This window comes from Podarcis melisellensis (genome assembly GCF_964234715.1).
Source record: "Podarcis melisellensis genome assembly, chromosome: 7".
Lineage (NCBI taxonomy): Eukaryota > Metazoa > Chordata > Lepidosauria > Squamata > Lacertidae > Podarcis > Podarcis melisellensis.
The window spans coordinates 3,382,857-3,405,470 of record NC_138539.1 but is presented as its reverse complement, the minus strand read 5'-3'; the positions used below and the strand labels follow the sequence as shown (position 1 = coordinate 3,405,470).

Here is a 22,614-nt window from a genome sequence, read left to right as displayed (position 1 = left end):
TGCTCTGGTCCAGCGGGTCACTAAGAGTCGGACACGACTAAACGACTAAACAACAACATATCACAATGTTGAAAACCAGATATCGCTCAACCCTAGTTTATGTGTGTGTGAACCCCTGCAGAGGAACATGAGGGGGCAATTGTCCTCTCCACTCATTAACTTAGGGAGTAATTAACCACAGCGTTCTCTAGAGCTACAAATGGGAGCTGTGCAAGAGAAGTACTACATGCAGGAACATGAGAAGAGCCTGCTGGATCTAGAACAGCTCCAGAACTGCTCCAGGGAAACAAGGCCAGTCCGGATGTAGCCCCACAATTCTGCCCCAGCTCTTCAAGGCTGGGCCAACCTTCCGGTGTCTCCTCCTCACCCGCTGCCCTTGTTTTGCCCTTTAAGCGCCTTCTCTCCTTCCTTGACTCAGGCTCAAGCGGAAAGGTCAGCGGGGGAAGCTTCCCGGTGAAAGGCTCTCTTTGTGGTTCCACCTCTTTGTGGGTCTCTCCCCAACAAAGGAGCCTCAGGCTGGCTAGATCTGGGTATTCTCCTGCTATGAAAGGAGCCCTTTCTTAAAATGGCCGGATGCAGGAAGCTAGGAATGCCAACGTCTCAGCACTTCTTCCTATTCCGGGGGTGGGAGAAGAACCCTGCCTGTTCTGCAGAAGGAGACCTTCAAGCCCTTTCTCCCATCTCTAGATGTGATGGGACAGGAGCTCAGAAGCCCCTTCTCCGTCCTCTCCAACACCATGGAGTCAAGAGGACGACACTGCTAGTCTTTCTTTCTTTCTTTGGCGATCCCTCATAGCCGAGTAAGATTGTCATCCATAAACACGGTTTTAACAGTGAGTCCATAAGTGACAGATATGCGGGTGGCGCTGTGGTCTAAACCACAGAGCCTAGGACTTGCCATTCGGAAGGTCAGTGATTCGAATCCCTGTGACGGGGTGAGCTCCCGTTGCTCGGTCCCTGCTCCTGCCAACCTAGCAGTTCGAAAGCACCTCAAAGTGCAAGTAGATAAATAGGTACTGCTCTGGCAGGAAGGTAAACGGCATTTCCATGCGCTGCTCTGGTTCGCCAGAAGCGGCTTAGTCATGCTGGTCACATGACCCGGAAGCTGTACGCCGGCCAATAAAGCGAGATGAGCGCCGCAACCCTAGAGTTGGCCATGACTGGATCTAATGGTCAGGGGTCCCTTTACCGTGACTGTGGAGGCCAATTCTGGATCCACACATCCTTCCACAGTGGGGACATAGGTTTCTGGGCAGGAGTTGATCACAGTGTGGATTTGCCAAGCGTGCCTTCCTCTTAGGACGTCTCTCCCTTGCGTCCTGAGTTCGAGTGTCTTCAAAGCCCATGGCACCTTTGGTAAAGGCTGTTCTCCAACTGGAGCACTCGCAGGCCAGTGTGTCCCAGTTGTCAGTGTTTATACTACATTTGTTTAGCTTTGCCTTGAGAGAGTCTTTGAACCACTTTTGTTGACCATCAGCATTACGCTTTCCATTTTTAAGTTGGGAATAGAGTAGTTGCTTTGGAAGACGATCATCAGGCATCGGCACAACATGACCAGTCCAACAAAGTTGATGTTTGAAGAATCATTGCTTCAACACTGGTGATCTTTTCTTCTTCCAGTACACTGGCATTAGTTTGCCTGTCTTCCCAATCTAGCAAGTGGGGGACAGCGCTATGGATGGCTACTAGCCATGATGGCTGTGCTCTGTCTCCCCAGTTGGAGGAAGCAATGCTCTTGATCCTGCTCATGGATTTCCCACTGGGGCACCTGGTCGGCCACAGTGAGAACAAGAGGCTGGACTCGATGGGCCACTGGCCGGATTCAGCAGGCTCATTTTATGTCAGCAGCAGCATTATCTTCTGAAGAAGTGTGCAAGCACACGAAAGCTTATACCCAGAACAAACTTAGTTTGTCTCTAAGCTGCTACTGGCGCTGTGGGTTAAACCACAGAGCCTAGGACTTGCCGATCAGAAGGTTGGCGGTTCGAATCCCCGCGACGGGGTGAGCTCCCGTTGCTCGGTCCTTGCTCCTGCCAACCTAGCAGTTCAAAAGCACATCAAAGTGCAAGTAGATAAATAGGTACCGTTCTGGCGGGAAGGTAAATGGCATTTCCGTGCGCTGCTCTGGTTCGCCAGAAGCGGCTTAGTCCTGCTGGTCACATGACCCAGGAGCTGTACGCCGGCTCCCTCGGCCAATAAAGCGCCACAACCCCAGAGTCAGCCACGACTGGGCCTAATGCTCAGGGGTCCCTTTACCTTTAAGGTGCTACTGGAAAATTACTTTATATATATAATTGGCAGATAGAGAAGCAGAAGTACCTTATTTTCCTATTATTATTATTATCTTTTTTCTTTCTTACTCTCTTTTGATAAGAAGTTTACATTAATGTTTCAGTTTGAGGGGGAAAGATATTTGATAATAAGCTTTGTATTCTTCTTTATACTCTAGCAAAATTTCACAGATCAATAGATCAAATCCACACCCAATAACTAGGCAGAAAGGAGAGGATGGCAGTACCTTTTTGGCGCCGGTCAATGCTGCTTTCTGGAGCTTGCTGTAACAGTACTTGGCGTAAGTGCTTATTGCCACTCCTAGAAGAGAGGAGAAAGAGAGAAAGAAAGCAGCGAGTCAGAGCCAGGAAATCCCACAAGGCCACCCCAAGAAGAAAGAGACCCGGACAGGAGAAACCCCAGCAGCGTTCTCAAGAGAAGCCATCAGAGCAGCCTTTTCCAACCAGCCCCTCTCAGCCTTCCTTCGAGAAGCTCATTTCCGGCCACGGCGACCCGAGACGGACCTTGACAGAGCAAGTCCTCCAGCAAACCCCCTGCTCCGGCCGTGAGCTCGGCAAACACCACGTGCGAGCGACATGCAATGGCACCCGGACTCCTGAAGGACTCGCTGTCTCCCTCGAAGCCACTTGACACCCTCCCGTCCCTCCAGCACCGCTACCAGTACGTTTGGCTCCCAGTACAATTCAGAGCACAATTCAAAGTGTTGGTGTTGACCTTTAAAGCCCTAAACGGCCTCGGCCCTGTATACCTGAAGGAGCGTCTCCACCCTCATCGTTCAGCCCGGACACTGAGGTCCAGCGCCGAGGGCCGTCTGACGGTCCCCTCATTGCGAGAAGCAAAGCTACAGGGTACCAGGCAGAGGGCCTTCTCGGTGGTGGCACCCTCCCTGTGGAACTCTCTTCCACCAGATGTCAAAGAGATAAACAACTACCTGACATTCAGAAGACATCTTAAGGCAGCCCTGTTAAGGGAAGTTTTTAATGTATGACATATTAGTGTATTTTTGGTTTCTATGGAAGCCGCCCAGAGTGGCTGGGGAAACCCAGCCAGATGAGCAGGGTACAAATAATAAATTGTTTTTGTTGTTGTTGTTGTTACCAAACCCGCCCTGACAAAGCCTCTCCTCCTCCCAGAGGGGAGGGGTTCTGAGCGGGAGCAACTTCCCGCAGGGGCAGGGAGGCGTGTTGGGCTCCCTGCTCCTGATTGCTTCTGCTGCCACGGCCAAGCCTTCCAGCTGACCAATAGGGCCTGCTGGTGGGCAGGGCTAAATGCATTTAAACGGCCACGGCAGCGCTCAGCTCCCAGTGTGTTCCTGCTTCCTTCGGATCTCCCACCCTCCCTCCCTCTTAGGTCAGCTTCTTTCACATATTGACCTTGCTATGGACTTCGGTTGGTCACCTTGGTTGCCCAAGGGTCCTGGTAGGACTTTTTTATCCATTTGGCAAACTGGCACCAGCCTCTTGGTTTTTCCGCCTACCTCGTAGCAACTCGTCACAACTTTCTGGTATTGGCGGTTAGGCATTGGAATAGGTGTGCTGTGTTGGAGGATGGGGTATGGGCCATCATCTACCCCTCCTCTTTTGGGTATTCCATTAAAGGAATCCAGCGGCCGTGGATCCTGTCTGATGCCCTGCTGGTGGCTAGGGCCCTGGCACGACCCCCGGTGACGTCACGGGGGAGCTTCCAGTTGCACAGTCATACCTCGGGTTGAAGTAGCTTCAGGATGAATATTTTCGGGTCGCGCTCTGCGGCGGCCTGGAAGTAACGGAGCGCGTTACTTCCGGGTTTCACCGCTCGTGCATGCGCACAAAATGACGCTTCGCACATGCGCGGAAGCGGCAAAACACGGCCTGTGCACGTGCAGACGTGTCTTACATTTACTTTACGATGCAGACAGGACTCTGGAATGGCTCCTGTTCGTATCCAGAGGTATCACTGTATTTGCATCAACAAGCTCCTCCCACTGGTTGTTAACCCTGATATGACTCCCGGCTGTGCAGGGTGGAGTCTGGTATTGCTGTTTCATCCAATGCCTAAGCCAATACTACTCACATGCTGTAACCATTAAAAGTTACGGCCTAACTTTGCCCATTAACCGTGCAGGTATCGCAACTTAAGCATCCATTGCAGATTGCCCTCTGCACCTTCACAAAAAGCCGCTACATTTAAGGGAGAGAGTAAAGTTGTTGAACTGCAGTTGTAGAGTTGGGAGGGAGCACAAGGGATATTCAGTCCAACCCCCTGCAATGCCCAATGTGGGACTCAGACCCACAACCTTGAGATTATACGCAAACCTCACCAGGAAAATCACTAGCTCTTATTGCACTCAACCTTTCAGTGCACACTTACTTTCCTTTCAACTAATCTCTGCCCTGGATTAAGACAGATCTTTTTAAACACTTTATAAACCTGTAATTAGCTACCACTGGACAGGCTACCCTTCCAGATGTTCTCCAGATGTTCTAGACTCCCATCAGCCCCAAACCACACGGCTACAGCCATCATCGCCTGAAGCCCCTCAACCACAGCTGGAACACTTGCAAACACTGAGGTCCAGCTCCAAGGGCCTTCTGGCGGTTCCCTCACTGCGAGAAGCTAAGCTACAGGGAACCAGGCAGAGGGCCTTCTCAGTGGTGGCACCCGCCCTGTGGAACACCCTCCCACCAGATGTCAAAGAGAAAAACAGCTACCTGACATTTCGAAGACATCTGAAGGCAACTCTGTTCGGGGAAGCTTTTAATGTGTGACATTTTAATGTATTTTTAATCTTTGTTGGAAGCTGCCCAGAGTGGCTGGGGAAACCCATCCAGATGGGTGGAGTACAAATAATAAATTACTATTACTATTACTAAACACAATGATCACTGCAGATGGTGACAGCAGCCACAAAATTAAAAGACGCCTGCTCCTTGGGAGAAAAGCAATGACAAACCTAGACAGCATATTGAAAAACGGAGACATCACCTTGCCAACAAAGGTCCGTATAGTAAAAGCTATGGTTTTCCCAGTAGTGATGTATGGAAGTGAGAGCTGGACCATCAAGAAGGCTGATCGCCGAAGAATGGATGCTTTTGAATTATGGTGCTGGAGGAGACACCTGAGAGTCCCATGGACTGCAAGAAGATCAAACCTCTCCATTCTGAAGGAAAATAGCCCTGAGTGCTCACTGGAAGGACAGATCCTGAAGCTGAGGCTCCGAGACTTTGGCCACCTCATGAGAAGAGAAGACTCCCTGGAAAAGACCCTGATGTTGGGAAAGATGGAGGGCACAAGGAGAAGGGAACGACAGAGGACGAGATGGTGGGACAGTGTTCTCGAAGCTACCAGCGTGAGTTTGACCAAACTGCGGGAGGCAGTGGAAGACAGAAGTGCCTGGCGTGCTCTGGTTCATGGGGTCACGAAGAGGCGGACATGACTAAACGACTAAACAACAACAAACACAATGACTAATGAAGAAAAGCGGTGGGTTGCGATAACAACATCCTAGGCCACTAACATCACTTGGTTGGTTGTTTTGAGAAGCTCCCCCAGCAAACAGAGGAGTAGTTCTGCAGATATATATCAGGTAATACTGGAGAAACCATGTGATAATAACACAACGTATATGACCAAATCGGGGGGGGGGGGGAGGGGTGGTAGTAGGATTGCAAATGTCAGGAAAGGATTGGAAACGATCCCGCAACCTGCTCATTTTTTTGTGTAAATGCAAAGGGATTTTATTTGAAGTGTTAACACTATGGTATTTGACCCCAATAATGATGAAGTAATTTGCTAACAACTACCCAATTACTGATCGTGAAAAAGCGGAACTCTATCAAGGCACCTACAGGAGGGAACTGCTGGAGGCAGTATGCGTCCGAATGACAGTTGCTGTGAATGTGATTGTCATTGTGTGAGTGAGTTGACTGCCCCAGTAGTATGAGCCGGATTTCCTTTCTTAATGCTAATTTAACCAAAATACAAGCGAGCAACCAGGGAGGGAACCTGCATACTTATTTTTGCTACGTATTTCTTTGGGTTTTTTTTCTGTACTACCTGCTATGAAAATTCAATAAAGCAGTAAGTTTATACCCCTCCACAAAAAAGGCAGTTTTCTGCCTTCAGTGCAAAGCGCCAGCTCCTTATCATTCCCAAGAACCTTTGGGAATATTAAACACATTGGTTTAAGTTCATGGTGGTAAGGTAAAGGTAAAGGGACCCCTGACCATTAGGTCCAGTCGTGGCCGACTCTAGGGTTGTGGCGCTCATCTCACTTTATTGGCTGAGGGAGCTGGCGTACATCTTCCAGGTCATGTGGCCAGCATGACTAAGCTGCTTCTGGCAAACCAGAGCAGCACACGGAAACGCCGTTTACCTTCCCGCCGGAGCGGTACCTACTTATCTACTTGCACTTTGACGTGCTTTCGAACTGCTAAGTTGGCAGGAGCAGGGACCGAGCAACGGAAGCTCACCCCATCGCGGGGATTCAAACCGCCGACCTTCTGATCGGCAAGTCCTAGGCTCTGTGGTTTAACCCACAGTGCCACCCGCGTCCCAAGAAGTTCATGGTGGAGAAACCTTAAATAATGCAAGAGGGGCTCTGTATTCTCTGGTACCCAGGTATGCAATCATCGGAACGGGTTATCCAAATTTTTGCAAACCAATAAGGCAATGAGGCCCAGAAGGTGCCTTGGGAATGTCGTTTCCTGGAAGATCACGAACCCAGCATGCGGAAAGCACCCTGGCTAGATTCCCATACGGATTTTGGACGGCCAAATCCCGCACGAGAGAAAATCCATCCACAGAGTGACCTTCAAGTTACCCTGGAGGGCTGTGAGCATGTGACCAAGAGCTCTGATCTTCCTGAAAGGGTGGCTATTAATATGCTGGCCGCACAGTCCCCCTGGGACTGGTAATCCAATTAAAGACACAGCCTTGCTCACAGAGGAGCATCTCGGGCAGCAGAAATGCCATGTGGAGGCAGCGGCAGCTAACAGGCATGGACCCTTTGACTCCCAGAAGTGCGCTGGCCCTGTCTCCTAACCTGCTAGCCACCCTGTTATGTACTGAGTTGAATAGGATCCAAAAGGCAGCAGTCTGATTGGTCCTAGAACAATAGGATTCAGAATGCAGCAGTCTGATTGGTCCTAGAACAATAGGACCCAGAATGCAGCAGTCTGATTGGTCCTAGAACAATAGGATTCAGAATGCAGCAGTCTGATTGGTCCTAGAACAATAGGACCCAGAATGCAGCAGTCTGATTAGTCCACAGGAGCCACCCAATCCAGCTCCAGGTGGAAGTGAATCCGCAACCTGATTGGCCTACAGGTGAATCCCGGAATTAGCCAATCACGTGGGGCTCATTGTGTAAATAATGTACAGTGGTACCTCAGGTTAAGTACTCAATTCGTTCCGGAGGTCCATTCTTAACCTGAAACTGTTCTTAACCTGAAGCACCACTTTAGCTAATGGGGCCTCCTGCTGCTGCTGCGCCACCGGAGCACGATTTCTGTTCGAATCCCCGTGAATGGGTGAGCTCCTGTTGCTCGGTCCCAGCTCCTGCCAACCTAGCAGTTCGAAAGCGCGTCCAAGTGCAAGTAGATAAATAGGTACCACTCCAGCGGGAAGGTAAACGGCGTTTCCATGCGCTGCTCTGGTTCACCAGAAGTGGCTTAGTCATGCTGGCCACATGACCCAGAAGCTGTACGCCGGCTCCCTCGGCCAATAAAGCAAGATGAGTGCCGCAACCCCAGAGTCGGCTAAGACTGGACCTAATGGTCAGGGGTCCCTTTACCTTTAAGTGAATATTTAAAATCAGGATGAGGTGGTTCCTTTTAAAAACAAAGGGGAAGCTTTGGGGCTCCAGTTAAGTCCCACACAGAGGATTAGTCCCCAGGACAGCTCTTCCACCTCAGCAGGAAAGCTGTGCAAATCGATCTCTGTGGATTTCCTGGGGTGTGGGAAAATGCAGAGAGACAGCGGATTTTATGGGATAGTCAAATCCAATCAGCATAGCATTCTTGTGTCTCTTTTCCCTACCTCAACAGCCAAGGTCACGTTCCTTTCCCTTTAGGATGCAACTAGGAGAGCTGGAAAGGCGAGGGCAGGGCGGGTGGGCAGAAAGAGAAAACAGCCAGAGAGGCAAATATTTGCAAAGCAACCACACATCAATTTTCTCATGGGGGCGAAGGCACAGCTGAGATCTGAAGCGAGATGACAAAGGGCGAGTGAAGCCTTGGGCAAGGCCAGGGCTCTTAATTTCTGCTTTGATCGGTGGCACTGGCATTGCTACAGGTGCCATCGATAGTCCTCTCCTCCATCTTTGTGAATTTGTCCAACCCTCTTTTAAAGCTGTACAAGTTGCTGGCCATCACCTGTGGGAGGGAGTTCCACAGTTTAACACACACTGCTCACAGTGGGAAGATTATTGCCACTGCCAGTTCTGAAGGCTTGCAGCAGCTGCCGTATTAGCTACTGAGCTAAGTTTAATAATAAATAATAATTTTTTCTTTATACCCCGCCCTTCCTGGTTCAGAAAACCGGGCTCAGGGCAGCTAATAACAAATTTAAAACACTTAATTGATGCTACAAAAAACAGCATAAAAATAAGGTATAAAACGTGAATAACAATCAAATCAAAAATTAATTTAGGGGGGAAATCCATCCAATAAACATTAGAAGATCACCAGGGCTAGCTGGCTAAATTAGTCCTACTTGGGCCAGCGAGGAGACCAGGGGAGAATTAGCTGTGGGATCCCAGAGCGGGTAATCTTCATAAAAAGGGGAGGGAAGGAAGGGGAATAAAAGATCAGGCTGAATTCTAATTAAAGGCCAGGCGGAATAGCTCTGTCTTACAGGCCCTGTGGAAGGAAGTTAAATCCTGCAGGGCCCTGGTCTCATGGGACAGAGCATTCCACCAGGTCGGAGCCACCACTGAGAAGGCCCTGGCCCTGGTGGAGGATAGTCTGACTTCCTTAGGGCCCGGGACCTCTAAACTATGGTTGATCATGGACCTTAAGGTCCTCTGCTGGGCAAACCAGGAGAGGCGGTCCTGTAAATAAGGTGCATTAAGCCCTGTGCACCTTCGGACCAGGATAGCTAAAGGCCATCTCACCCCATATCCCGAACCCAGGACGTCCATTGCATGCAGGAGAGAATACAGATTCTGTCCATCCCTAGCCTCAGATCTACCGTTCCTCTGGAAAAGCAATGCAGAAAGAGACCTCGCCTGCTCTGAACCACATTAAATTCCTTGGGCGTTTGAAAATCCGGGGCATTTCTTTCTCCAGACGTCTTCCCCACAGAAAAAAGAAATCTGGAGCTCGCCAGGGAGGTCTCCTTGTGAGCAGGGTCTGAAGGGGTCAGCTCCCCCAGTGCTGGCTGTCTTGGCAAAGGCTTGTTTGTTCCGCTTGTCTTCCTCTGCTTCTTGGGATCTCTGGGCGACACTGACACATCGATGTGTCCAGGGGTTGGGGAAGAGGCAAGATCCAGATCTGCCAGAGAGGAAGAGGACAAGGGTCCCCGGTGCTCAGTCTAGCTAGGATCTCCATCAAAGGGCCTCTGGAGCAATGCACAGCAAGTAACAGCAGCAGGAGCACAACACTGATATTTCCAGTGGCTTTGGAAAGAAGCAGCTGCTCTGTGGGAGGAGAGGTCAAGATGCAAAAGCAGTAAGGACATAAGGAGAGGCGGCTGGGTCAGGCCACGGACCCATTGAGTCCAGCACCCTGTTCTCACAGCGGCCAACCAAAGGGAAACGCAGGAGCAGGATTCGAACGCAGGAGCAGTCTCCCCTCCTGGTATTCAGAAACATTGCTGCCTCAAACCGAAGAGGCAGAACCCAGGTATCAGGGCTACCAGCCATCCCTTCCTCCACAAATTTTCCCAGTCCTATTTTAAAGCCACCCAGTTTTGATAAAAAAACCAGAGGCCTACCTCCTGGGAATAAAAGATCTGGTTATTCCACAAAAGAGGAAGGGTATCTCTTTATATGCTACAGCGGCAGCAAGAGTTCTCATCGCGGCAAAATGGAAGAGTAATGAAATCCCCTCTATACAAGATTGGATCCAAAAGCTGACAGAATATGCCGAATTAGACGGACTATCAGAAAAAATAAAGAATAAATCAAAACAGGAATTTGTCTCAAAATGGGAGGTTTTCAAAGAATATTTGAAACATAAATATAGTAGTTTAAATTCTGTTGCAGCATTCGAGGAACTTCAGTAATAGTTCCTAGGTAGATAGAAGAAATTAGATATATTAAGAAAAAGTTTAATTATGATAAAAGTGTGTATTGGCAATAAGTAATATGAAATTAAAATATGGACTAGATGGGAGATTGGGTCTTTAGTGTTAAGACCAATTTAAATTTCATTATTTGTTATGAAAATTATGTGTCTATGGTTATTCCTGTGTGTAATTTGGTATTTGTGTTTTTTCTTTCTTTTTTTCTTGCTGTTATCAATAAAAAAAATGGGAAAAAGAAAAAGAAATAAAGCCACCGAGCTTGATGGCCACTGCTACTTGCCGGAGAAGGAAGTGCCACAGTAACTCTGCATTGCACAAAGAGGGACTTTCTTCCGCCTGGGAAGTGATATATAAAGATTTGAAGAGAATGTTGAAAATGACTTTTGTTTTTAAAAAACAACAACCAGAAGCTATGATTTTGAAAGGTACAGGGACTTAACGGGTTTACCATGCAAAAGACTTTGTCCCTGCGTCTGAGAGTGGACGCCAGGCCAAGACTAGACCATCCCTAAAGAAGGAAGAAGCCGCCGCCAAAGAAAATAAAGGAGATTGGCAAAACCAACTAATGAACTATGCAGGACATATTAGATAATTTGAAACCCTAGAAAGAAAAAGGACAATGTTCTCTTTTTTTTAAAAAAAAGGGGGGAACGTTTAAGTCATATTTTGCAAGCTTTGTGTATAGGTTTTTACATTAGCTGAACTTTTAAAGGTCGCTTGTAACAACATGAATACGGTTTTAAAATGGGATAGTTCAGATTTTATGGGTGTGCATGAATAAGTATAAAATAATGGAACCAGGAGGGGGAGTGGAGCGAAGTCAGTGAAGATGTATGATTTAAAATTTTGATTGCGATGTGTTTTGGGGGCTTTTGTTATTATAAAATTAATAAATATATATATAAAAAAGAGGGACTTCCTTCCACCTGCCCTGAAAATCTTGCTTGTGCACAGTAAACAATGGCCTATGCAAGAGGTGGGGAACCTTCACCACGAAGAGGGTTGCATTCCTTTGTGGGTGTCAGTATATGGAAACATCACAGCAGCACACAGCCAGATTGTTGACATCACATGATGTGCCTATCTGTGGGAAAGAAGAATTCACATTCACAGGCTGGATAAATCTTTGTGAAGAGTGTAATTTGAAACCTTCTGTGTGCGCATGCTCAGGAAGTTTGTCAGACGTGCTAGAAGAACTGAACTGAAAGGACATGTTTTTCTCTAGTGCTGTAATGTCAGAAATAAACATCATGTAAATAGATTTCTGACTTATTTTCTTTCCCCTGAGGAAGCAGGAGGGAGGGGTTGTGCATTTTGCCCATGCTTGGGAAATTTCGCCTATCAAAATCTCCCTGGTCTGTCTGGATATCAGCCAGAGGAGGTTACAGGTAAGCAAGCTCAGAGGACAGTGAGAGGGGCCAGCCTCTGCGGAGGGGCTTGCAAACCAATAGTGGGCAGGTCTCATAGGGCCGAACGCCAGTGGAGGTGAGCAGGGCAAGTGGTGAAACACGGGTTGGGCAAATGCGGTTCTTATTCTGCAGTTTCCACACTGGAGCTTTGCAAAGACAAACACTTCCCTCTCCATCCAGGTGAATAAGAGGCATCATCGCAGGCAGGTAAAAGCTTCTGTAGAGGGTGCAGAGTTTGGCAAGGTAAAGCTGTGGCTTGGGGACATGTAGCTTGAGAAGGTGCTGGAGGAAACTCTTGAGAGTCCCATGGACTGCAAGAAGATCAAACCTCTCCATTCCTAAGAAAATCAGCCCTGACTGCTCACTGGAAGGACAGATCCTGAAGCTGAGGCTCCAGGACTTTGGCCACCCTGGAAGAGAAGACTCCCTGGAAGACTCCCTGGAAAAGACCCTGATGTTGGGAAAGATGGAGGGCACAAGGAGAAGGGGACGACAGAGGACGAGATGGTTGGACAGTGTTCTCGAAGCTGCGAACATGAGTTTGACCAAACTGCGGGAGGCAGTGGAAGACAGGAGGGCCTGGCGTGCTCTGGTCCAGGGGGTCACGAAGATTTGGACAAGACTAAACAACAGCTTGAGAAGGCATGGCCTGAGGAGAGTCCCAAGGGCCAGGTAGAGAGGTTTGGAGGGCCACACCTGGCCCTGAGGTTCTCCCACTCCAGGGTAGCCAGGTCCACCCAGTGGTTCCCAGAGCTGTACCTATTTATCTACCTGCACTGGCATGTTTTCGAACTGCTAGGTTGGCAGGAGCTGGGACAGAGCAATGAAAGCCCAGCCAGTCACGGGGATTCGAACCGCCAACCTTCTGATCGGCAAGCCCAAGAGGCTCGGTGGTTTAGACCACAGCACCTCCCGCTCCCCTCTTTAGAGAGTAGGGGGCACTGGGAATGTGTTTATGGAACCAAGGAGACAGTGGCCCAAAAAACCACAGGCTTAAACCATGACCACTGCCCATAATGTTATGACTTATGGGGAGCAGGGATGTGCTTGTTGGGGGGCAGGGGGTGGGGCTTAAGGGAGCAGGACAAGGAAGCTGACTTGGAGCAGCAGTTCCTGTGCTCAAGACAGACTTCTGCCTCCGCTTACGCTGCAGCTTTTGGGTCTTTGCACATGAAACTATTTCTCAGGAATGCCTTCCCACGTGAAAAACGAAGGGTAAGGTTACTGATCTTCAACAGGCTGGCCTTTTTCGTTTTTCAAAAAATGAAAGAGTGGGAACGTCTCCTGTTCCAAACGTCCACCCACAGGCAATACCAGGTCCGGAAACCCAAACAAAAACTCCTTTTCAGCCCTTTTTGATCGAGCCAGAGAGCAGAGAGTTTCTCCTTTCACGGTCTCTGGGGAGCAGGCTTTTATGTTCCTGCGAATGGTGCAACTGATTCCCTGAGAATCTGTTGCAATGCTCAGGACGGGCTGCAAACCTGCTAGCAATAAAACCATCTGACTTTTAATGGGCTGAGCTGGAAGCAAGAGCAACGCTTCTCCCCCTCCAACTCCAGGACAATGTGGTCCACAATATCTGCTGAATACTGTTGAGGGGGACAGGTCCAAAAATAGCCAGGAACGACGGCAGGTCAAGTTTCTGCCTAACGGTTATGACATCGGAGCGGAAGAGAGGGAAAAACAGAGGAATGAGAATCCTGCTGTCAGCATTGCTTTGGGACGCTTTCACATACACACACACACACACACACACATATATACATACATATACATATACATACACACACACACACACATTTTTATTCGTTTTTTAACATACCAGTTCCAACAGTCATGCAACCTATCTTCTCATCTTATACAATATTTTTGACTTCCATCAACACCTCTGATGATTTTCCGTTCTTTATCACTTATTCTGCGTTTCTTAATTTCTATATTACATTTAACTAATAGTTCTTTTCATAGTCTTTCGCAGTATTTCAAATAATCCACCTTACAAAACTTCTTGCAGTCCTACCAGCGTCATCTGTTCATCAGAATTACTTTTCAAATCGTTCATATATTTACTCTAGTCTTCTAAGAATCTCTGCTCCCTGGAACGCTTTCAGAGGATTCCAAGACCCCTGTGCACCCTCTAGGGCTAGACGTCAGAAAAGTTCTGCTGGATCAGGCCAAAGATCCATCTAGTTCAGTGGTTCCCACAGCGGGTGGGCAACGCTGACCTCGATGGGACCCCCATGGAGCATCGAGACCAACCCCCGGGAATGCAGGAATCTCAACTAAAGCATCCAGGAGAAGGCAGCTCCCCGTGTTCCTGTGGAATGATTTTGGGATTGGTACCCCGGCCCTATAAAGGGCTCTTGGGACAAGCCCCCTTCAGCTGTAACTCTTCGCAGACCATTCGCTTTGGCAAAATGTGAAACGGATGCCATTCCTCTTTGCACCGCCATCCAGCCTTGGTTCTGAACGCTAGGGATTAAGAGGCAAAAAGCAACGCCGAGAAAACACCCTCGGAAATGTTCCTTACTAGGGCTGCGAAGAGATGTCATTTTTAGAAAATAAAAACAGAAGAATCCCCAAGGTAGCCTTCGGTCCACGACTGCACGACATTCAGCGCACGGATATTTTTAAACACAGACTAGGCTCTAAATGAGGTTATGCACACCTGCAAGGAAGATCCAGGCCTCCCCGTTAACCAGCTCCAGTTAATTACAGCACAATCTCCTTCGGTTAATGCGCGCGCTTTAAATAAATTAGGAAGGCTTGTTCAAACAGGTGCAGGGGGAGGGAAGCGAGATTAGAGGCGAGGCGACGCGGCTGGAATTCACCGGCTAAGGCTGATGAATCCTGGTCTTCTCTACGGCAGCCGCAGAGTTGGAAGGGACCCCGTGGGGTCATCTATCTCACCCCCCTGCAATGCAGGACCATGCAGCTGCCACATACGTGGACTGAACCTGCAACCTTGGCGTTATCAGCACCATGATCTCACCAACTGAGCTATCCAGGACTAGCATAGGGGTGGATTCCGACATCATCGGCTGCTTTCGAATTTGCCGGATCTTTCGGTAAGCCAGAATGAACCTACGGAAATTCTGCATGCAGAATTAGCTCCATCATCAAGTGGTAAGGAAACCGAGGAACCCTATTAGGAATAAGGGAATTTCCCTTAAAAAGGGGGAAACATCGACAGCTATGGCATGCATAGAAGCGCCAAATCGCGCCACGTGCCTGCGCAGACACGGCGCTTCGAGTTGCGGGCTTTTCACGTTACGGCCGGGCCTCCGGAATGGATCCCGTCTGTAATACGAGGTACCATTTGTAAAACTGTAGAGTTGGAGGGAACCCACCCCGTCAGCAAAAAAAAGGGGTCATCAAGTCTAACGCCCTGCAATGCAAGAATCATAGGCTAATTGTCATTATTATCATTATCATCGGGGATAATAATATTTCTCGCAGCTGCAATCATTCAAGTCCACAGAACCCGCAGAACTTGTGCACAACAGCCACCTGGGTTTTGTGGTCAGATACGGCGCGGTATCCGAGTGCAACGCCGCCGTGTGACATGCGAACAAGCCCTGCCTGGGTGACCGGCAGCGGGCGACCCCTTTTCAGGGTCCCCTCCACGTCGCCGCTGCGCCCACCCCAAGCGCCGGGCCTCGAGCGGCAGCCGCCCGACTCAGGAGGTCAAACCCAAGTTGGCACCTGCTGGGAAAAGAAGCGCGACGGGCAGCGGTCGACCCCAAGCTCTTCCCGCGGAGCTGCTAAGAGAGAAAGAGAGAGAGGCACCCAGAAACGTCAGCGGTTAGAAAGGGTGTCAGAGAGGGGAGAAGCGTGAAGGCGATGTTATAAGGGGGGAGCCGAGTGGAGGCAAGGAAGCTGCAGAAGAGAGAAGGCGGTGGAGTTGGCGTCTATGTCTAAAGGAGAGAGGGAGGTGCTCCAGGAGCACACAGACCCTACCATGGCGTTCCTCCATATAGGGCTTGGGTTTCTTTCTCAATTTGGACGACTTCTTATTGTTCCTTTCCAGGAGTTCTTTAATGTGCAGAGTCACTGGGGAACAAACAGAACGATGAGGACCACGGAATGGAACACAAAGACAGCAAGAGAGAGAGAGAAAGAGAGGGATTGGGGTGGGGTTTTTTTTGGGGGGGGTAGGTACGGATTTCAAACACAGGAAGAAGAAAATAAAGGAAATAAAAATAAAATAAAAAATGAGCAAGACAGCTCTGCTTTCGATGCCGGCTGGTCTTTTCTCCCTGCACCTTACCTGGGTGTCACTGGAGAGGAGCTAGAATGCACCAGTGGCGTTGAAGAATTGCTGGGATGGAGTGGGTCTGCATTAAGGACCTGCTGATGGTCTTGTTTAAACTCTTGTTTAAATTTGGTGGGGTAGAAACTAGTGATTTTGGTGGGGTGGGAGCCTCACAGCCCTAAATACCTAAGTTTAAATATTGCAGATATATTATTATTATTATTATTATTATTATTATTATTATTATTATTATTATTAAATTTATATACCGCCCTATACCCAGAGATCTCAGGGCGGTTCACAGAACAAAATAAAAAAAATAAAACCTGAAAATATATAATAAAAATAAAAGCAACCTAATAACCCAATTTGCAATCTCTCAAACCTATTTAGCGCCACCCTGTCCACTCACTTCTGGTGCTTCCCCTTTCATGGATTATTCCCATCCAATCGAGGGTCACATAGTGAAACGAGGATGGTGTCACAATTAACGCAGTAATTGATATCTGACTCCGTAATGACTGCAAGCGAGAGCAACGGAGAACCAGGAAGGTGAGTAACGGTGTGGGGCCAGGATGCGTTGCAACCAAAACAAGGAGCTTGGTGTGTCTTGCTCAAAGAAGCTACGATCTGTAAGCTGAGGACAAGCCTTGGCTGCAGGTTTGCTCAGAGCAAAACAAACCACCCTCCTTGGTTCAGGCGAAATGCTGAGCCAGGGATCAGGGCCGGGGGAAGGATGCTTTTCCAAGCACCTCAGGTGGAAGTGAGATACACAAAGGAATGTAAGAAGTGCCTTCTGGATCAAGCCAGTGGCCCACCCCGCCCCAGGTGATCTCTCTAACCCCAATCCTGATGAAATGTCACCTTTATTAATTTACATTTTGTATCCCAGCAGGATTTCAACCTGTCTGTAGGTCGATCATCTCTGGCTACCTGCGACTGCCATTTTAATATTACAGTCATACCTCATTTACGTTTGCTTCAGGTTGCACGTTTTCAGGTTGCGTCCTGTGGCGACCCGGAAGTAACGGAACGGGTTACTTCCGGGTTTTGCCACTCACGCATGTGCAAATGCGCAAAATGACGTCACGGGCATGCGCAGACACGGCAAATCGCAACGCGCATGCGCAAGCACGGGTTGCGTTCTTTTCAGATTGCGAACGGGCCTCCGGAACGGATCCCGTTTGCAACCAGAGGTACCACTATATCTGTCAACTTGTTTTCTTTTTATTCTACCCTATCTTTTTATTCTTTTTATTCTATGTGGGTGGTGCTGTGGGTTAAACCACTGAGCCTAGGACTTGCCGATCAGAAGGTCGGTGGTTCGAATCCCCGCGACGGCGTGAGCTCCCGTTGCTCAGTCCCTGCTCCTGCCAACCTAGCAGTTCAAAAGCACAAAGTGCAAGTAGATAAATAGGTACTGCTCTGGTGGGAAGGTAAACGGCGTTTCCGTGCACTGCTCCGGTTCGCCAGAAGTGGCTTAGTCATGCTGGCCATATGACCCGGAAGCTGTACGCCGGCTCCCTCAGCTGGTAAAGTGAGAGGAGTGCCGTAACCCCAGAGTCGGCCACTTTGCCATTTTATTCTATTTTTTACTACGCTGACCAACTGGAGGAGAGTTTCTACCCTTCCAGAAATACCTTCAGTACAGCCTCCCCTATCCTAGGACTCTCCAGGTGTCTGGGGCTACAAACTCCCACCAGCCCCATGGAGTTGTAGCCCCAAACTCCTGGAGGCAGAAGGTTCGGGAAGGTTACCCAGGCGAGTTAAACATGCCCACACACCCAACAACCACTGGGATTTTAATAGAACTCCCTAACTCTTTATAACTGCCCTGGCGACATCTAGGATTGCGCTGAAGATAAATAATACTCTGTGATGGTAGAGATAAAAGGGGAATCCAAGATTCATAGAGGTGGAAGGGAACCTCAAAGGTCACCCAGTCCAACCCCCATCAGATGCAAGAATCTTAACTAAGGATGGGCACCACTAGCCCTGAACCCCTATTCTCTCCAGGGCCCGATCCATCCTACTCAGAGGCGGAAGGGGACAGAATGAATGAATGAATCCTTGGGCTGGCACTGTGCAGGAGCTCTTCCAAGTGACACAACTCCAGCGGCAGGGAAAGCACGGCTGTTGCTAACATAAAATGGCACAGGGTGGAGCACAGATACAAATGAATTGAGGACTCGACTAGCATACGTCAGGTGGAGATGCGGCCAGCTCTTCCCCAGTGGCTGGAATGGGAAAGAATGGTGCTGATCACTACTGGCACTCCTGAACTGTGAGGCTTCCAGAGATAAAAATCCAGCAATGGATCACAACAATGTGCAAGAAACGAGTTTGATGTGCTCACGGTGTGGCTCAGACCCACCGGTGTGTTTGGGTGTGTTTGTGTGTGCCTGTTGGCGCCCAGTTCGTTTCCGAGCACAATTCAAAGTATTGGTGCTGACCTTGAAAGCCCTAAAAGGCCTCAGTCCAGTATACCTGAAGGAGCGTCTCCAACTCCATCATTCTGCCCAGACACTGAGGTCCAGTGCCAAGGGCCTTCTGACGGTTCCCTCGATGCGAGAAGCCAAGTTACAGGGATCCAGGCAGAGGGCCTTCTCGGTAGTGGCACCTGCCCTGCGGAACGCCCTCCCACCAGATGTCAAGGAAATAAACAACTACCAGACTTTTAGAAGACATCTAAAGGCAGCCCTGTTTAGGGAAGCTTTTAATGTTTAATAGACTATTGTATCTTAGTGTTCTGTTGGAAGCTGCCCAGAGTGGCTGGGGAAACCCAGCCAGATGGGCGGGGTATAAATAATTTTTTATTATTATTATTATTATTATTATTATTATTATTATTATTATTATCATGGGTGTTCCCCTTTTGAAACCTTTCCACTCCCCTGGATAAAACGAGCGAAAAGCCCTTTCCCCATTATTCACTCTGTGCCCCCAGATTCATACTTGAGAGAGATGAAAAGACAGAGAGTCCCACTGTTACCCCCTTATTGCACAAGGATGACACAACTGTGTGCTGGTGGCATCGCGGCCGCTCGACCAATCAGCGCTCTTTCTGCTCCAGGCTAATTTGCAAACCGGGGGGGGGGGGGCTTTGCATGCGTAGCAAATTCTCAATGGTAATTATCAGCACGGCAACCGGCTTTGAAATCCAGGTCGTGTGTGGGTGGAAGGAAAGAAAGCAAGGAGTCGTGCTCCTTGGGCCAATCAATGTGCCCGATAGTTACTGATATCCCAAATAAGCCCTGCCTCCTGCGATGGGTTTGCCACCTTCTTTGCAGGTGAAATCAAGCACGCTCAGACAGAATTGCAGAATCTCATTCCAACAACATCGCAGGTTATAGGAGGCTCAGCCTTGGCCAGTTGGCATGGATTGGCACCCTAAGAAGAGGGTGAACAGCTGCATTGTGGATCTATGCTCCTCCCAACCGGTCAAGACCAGCCAGGAGAAGTGGGATTTTGCTGGCGGGAATCGCTGTCTCTTCAGCAATGTCAGAAATGCAAGCCCGACACCTCATTTCCCAAAGGGGCCAGACAGATGCCTCTGGGTGTCCCTTAAGCGGGGCAAGGAGACAATGGCCTTCCCTTGTTGATTGCTCACCAGCAGCTGACAGCCCGAGTTACACTGCCCCTGAAGCTGGAGGTTCTATTCAATTATCACGCCTAATTACTGCTCTTCCGTTTCCATGTCAAATTTTAAAAGCCAGCAAGGCAGGCTGAAACCCTACCCACCTGTGCCCTCTTTCGCCAGAGTGGTGCATGCTCTGGTTATCTCCCGCTTGGGCTACTGCAATGTGTTCTATGTGGGGCTACCTTTGAAGGTGACCTGGAAACTGCAATAAATCCAGAATGCGAGAGCTAGACTGGTGACTGAGAGTGGCTGCCGAGACCGTATTACCCCGGTACTGAAAGAGCTACACTGGCTCCCAGTACGTTTCTGGGCACAATTGACAGGTAAGGGGGTGGCAGGTGGCAGCAATTGCCCCCTAAATTTGGAACCAGAGCCCATTTGGAGGATGGATGGCGGCTAACAGATTGAGGTTGAATCCTGACAAGACAGAAGTACTGTTTTTGGGGGACAGGAGGCGGGCAGGTGTGGGGGACTCCCTGGTCCTGAATGGGGTAACTGTGCCCCTGAAGGACCAGGTGCACAGCCTAGGGGTCATTTTGGACTCACAGCTGTCCATGGAGGCGCAGGTCAATTCTGTGTCCAGGGCAGCTGCTTATCAGCTCCATCTGGTACTCAGGATGAGACCCTCCCTGCCCGCGGACTGTCTCCCCAGAGTGGTGCATGCTCTGGTTATCTCCCGCTTGGACTACTGCAATGTGCTCTACATGGGGCTACTTTTAAAGGTGACCCGGAAACTACAACTAATCCAGAAAGCGGCAGCTAGACTGGTGACTGGGAGCAACCGCCGAGACCACATAACACCGGTCCTGAAAGACCTACATTGGCTCCCAGTATGTTTCTGAGCACAATTCAAAGTGTTGGTGCTGACCTTTAAAGCCCTAAACGGCCTTGGCCCAGTAGACCTGAAGGAGCGTCTCCACTCTCATCGTTCTGCCCGAACACTGAGGTCCTGCTCCAAGGGCCTCCTGGCGGTTCCCTCCCTGCGAGAAGTAAAGCTACAGGGAACCAGGGAGAGGGCCTTCTCGGTAGTGGCGCCCTTCCTGTGGAACGCCCTCCCATTAGATGTCAAGGAAATAAACAACTACAGTCATACCTCAGGTTACAGAAGCTTCAGATTGCGTTATTTTGGGTTACAGACCGCCGAAACCCGGAAGTACCGGAATGGGTTACTTCCGGGTTTTGGCAGTCGCACATGTGCAGAAGTGCTAAATCGCGCTTCACGCATGCGCAGAAGCACCAAATTGCAACCCACGCGTGCATCCCGTACGGATCACGTTCGCAACCCAAGCATCCACTGTACCTGGCTTTTAAAAGACATCTGAAGGCTGCTTCAGGGTTGCGACAACCGGCAGAAAAATGATTAAGTGGTCATTAAGACCCTCAGCGATTTATAAGTTGTCTGGCGGGGGTGTGGGGTGTGGCAAGGCTATTTGGGAACCATCATTCTAAACTTTAAAGCCCCAAATGTTTTAGATGTTTTCTCAAATGGGGAGCTGATGACAGCTCTCCTGATGCTTCACAGACCAGCCTTGCTAACCAAGACTCCTTCCAACTGGCCAGGCCAATAATTGCATTTCTCGACCTCCTGCATGCAAAGCGGGAGGTTCCAGGACTGAGCTATCCTGCTTTCCCCACTGCCGTTTCTTCCTGCGTTTTTTACGAAGCCCGCCTTCTGCAAGACAATGAGGACTAGGGACTTGCTGTCCTCAAGTGGAGCCAAAGGCAGCAGCGTAAAAAAAAAGCAAGTTTTGGGCTGGACTTGCTTCCTGCACGCTGAACTGCCGAAAGGGGCCGTGTGGAGGTCGTGCATCCTGTTCGGTCCAAAGGAGGCTGTCTCCAAGGGCAAAAGGCAAGGGAGCAATGCATTTCTACATCTCTTTATTGAAATCATTTCCCTCCTGCTGCTCATCAGGCGGAGAACATTAGCTGAGGGAGGGCCTTTGGTGGGGAGCCGGGATGCGGTTTGCTGCTTAATGATTTAGAATAACAGCCGTGTGTTAACAGAGCCTAGGATAGCCAATTACCAGCTTTAACTGCAGAGCCCAATTGCAAAAGGCGGGAGGGGGAGATCACTGATGATTCAAGGACTGCCATATTGCAGCTGACATTTATAGGGAAATGACGCAGTTTAGAAGGACGAGGGTGAAACGCAAGTTTGCAAAAGAGGCAGCAGCTGACGTTTCCAAGGGAAGGTGGCCGGGGGGAGAGAGCCCCACCCTCCTTGGTCTTCGCTTTTGACTCAGGGGCTTCCAAATGCCCACTCAGGGGCAGTGATGTCATTTCTTCAGATTCCAACCAAGACAAAACCCGTCCGGAAACCCCCCGGCGCAAGGGCACCATCAAAATTCAATGGTGCTCTGCTTGTTTTTCGTTGCGAAGCTTGCTAACATTGCTATCATTGTTGGGCGGATCATGAGTGCTGTGTCGCTTTGTGAAATTTCATAAAGCCACTTCCGCCTACAAAGGAGGTGGCATTGCGGGCGTCAGGCCCTCACCATGTGCGCGGCGGCTGGCTCTCAGCCTCCACGCAATTGAGGGAATCCCCGGCCGCGTCACCCCCTGGACAGCCAATCGGCTGGCTCAGGGGGCGTGGCCTGCCCTATTTAAGGCAGGAGCAGCCGGGGATCCCCCTCTTTTGCCGCCTCCAACTGCTCCTGCTTTTCTCACCTTCCCACCCTATAAGGTTTTCGTTCCTTGAGCTTGTTATGGACTTTGGTTGGTCGCCGTTAAGGGGCCTGGTAGGAATTTTTCCACTTGGCAAATTGGCACCAGCCACTTGGTTTTTGCCTACC

At 49.4% G+C, this 22,614-nt stretch overlaps 1 protein-coding gene across 3 annotated transcripts in view; it reads right to left on the bottom strand.

Moving 5' to 3' along the window:
- ARHGAP39 (Rho GTPase activating protein 39) overlaps positions 1-22,614 on the bottom strand; it is a 194,266-nt gene that overhangs the window by 20,638 nt on the left and 151,014 nt on the right. For 2 of the 3 annotated variants that reach the window (XM_081918708.1, XM_081918707.1), the window contains exons 6-7: positions 15,888-15,980; positions 2,519-2,592 (exon numbers count right to left, since the gene is read on the bottom strand). In XM_081918708.1, coding sequence (XP_081774834.1) covers positions 2,519-2,592; positions 15,888-15,980 — 167 coding nt within the window. The remainder of the gene's footprint in view (positions 1-2,518; positions 2,593-15,887; positions 15,981-22,614) is intronic. The other variant, XM_081918709.1, reaches the window with a different exon arrangement.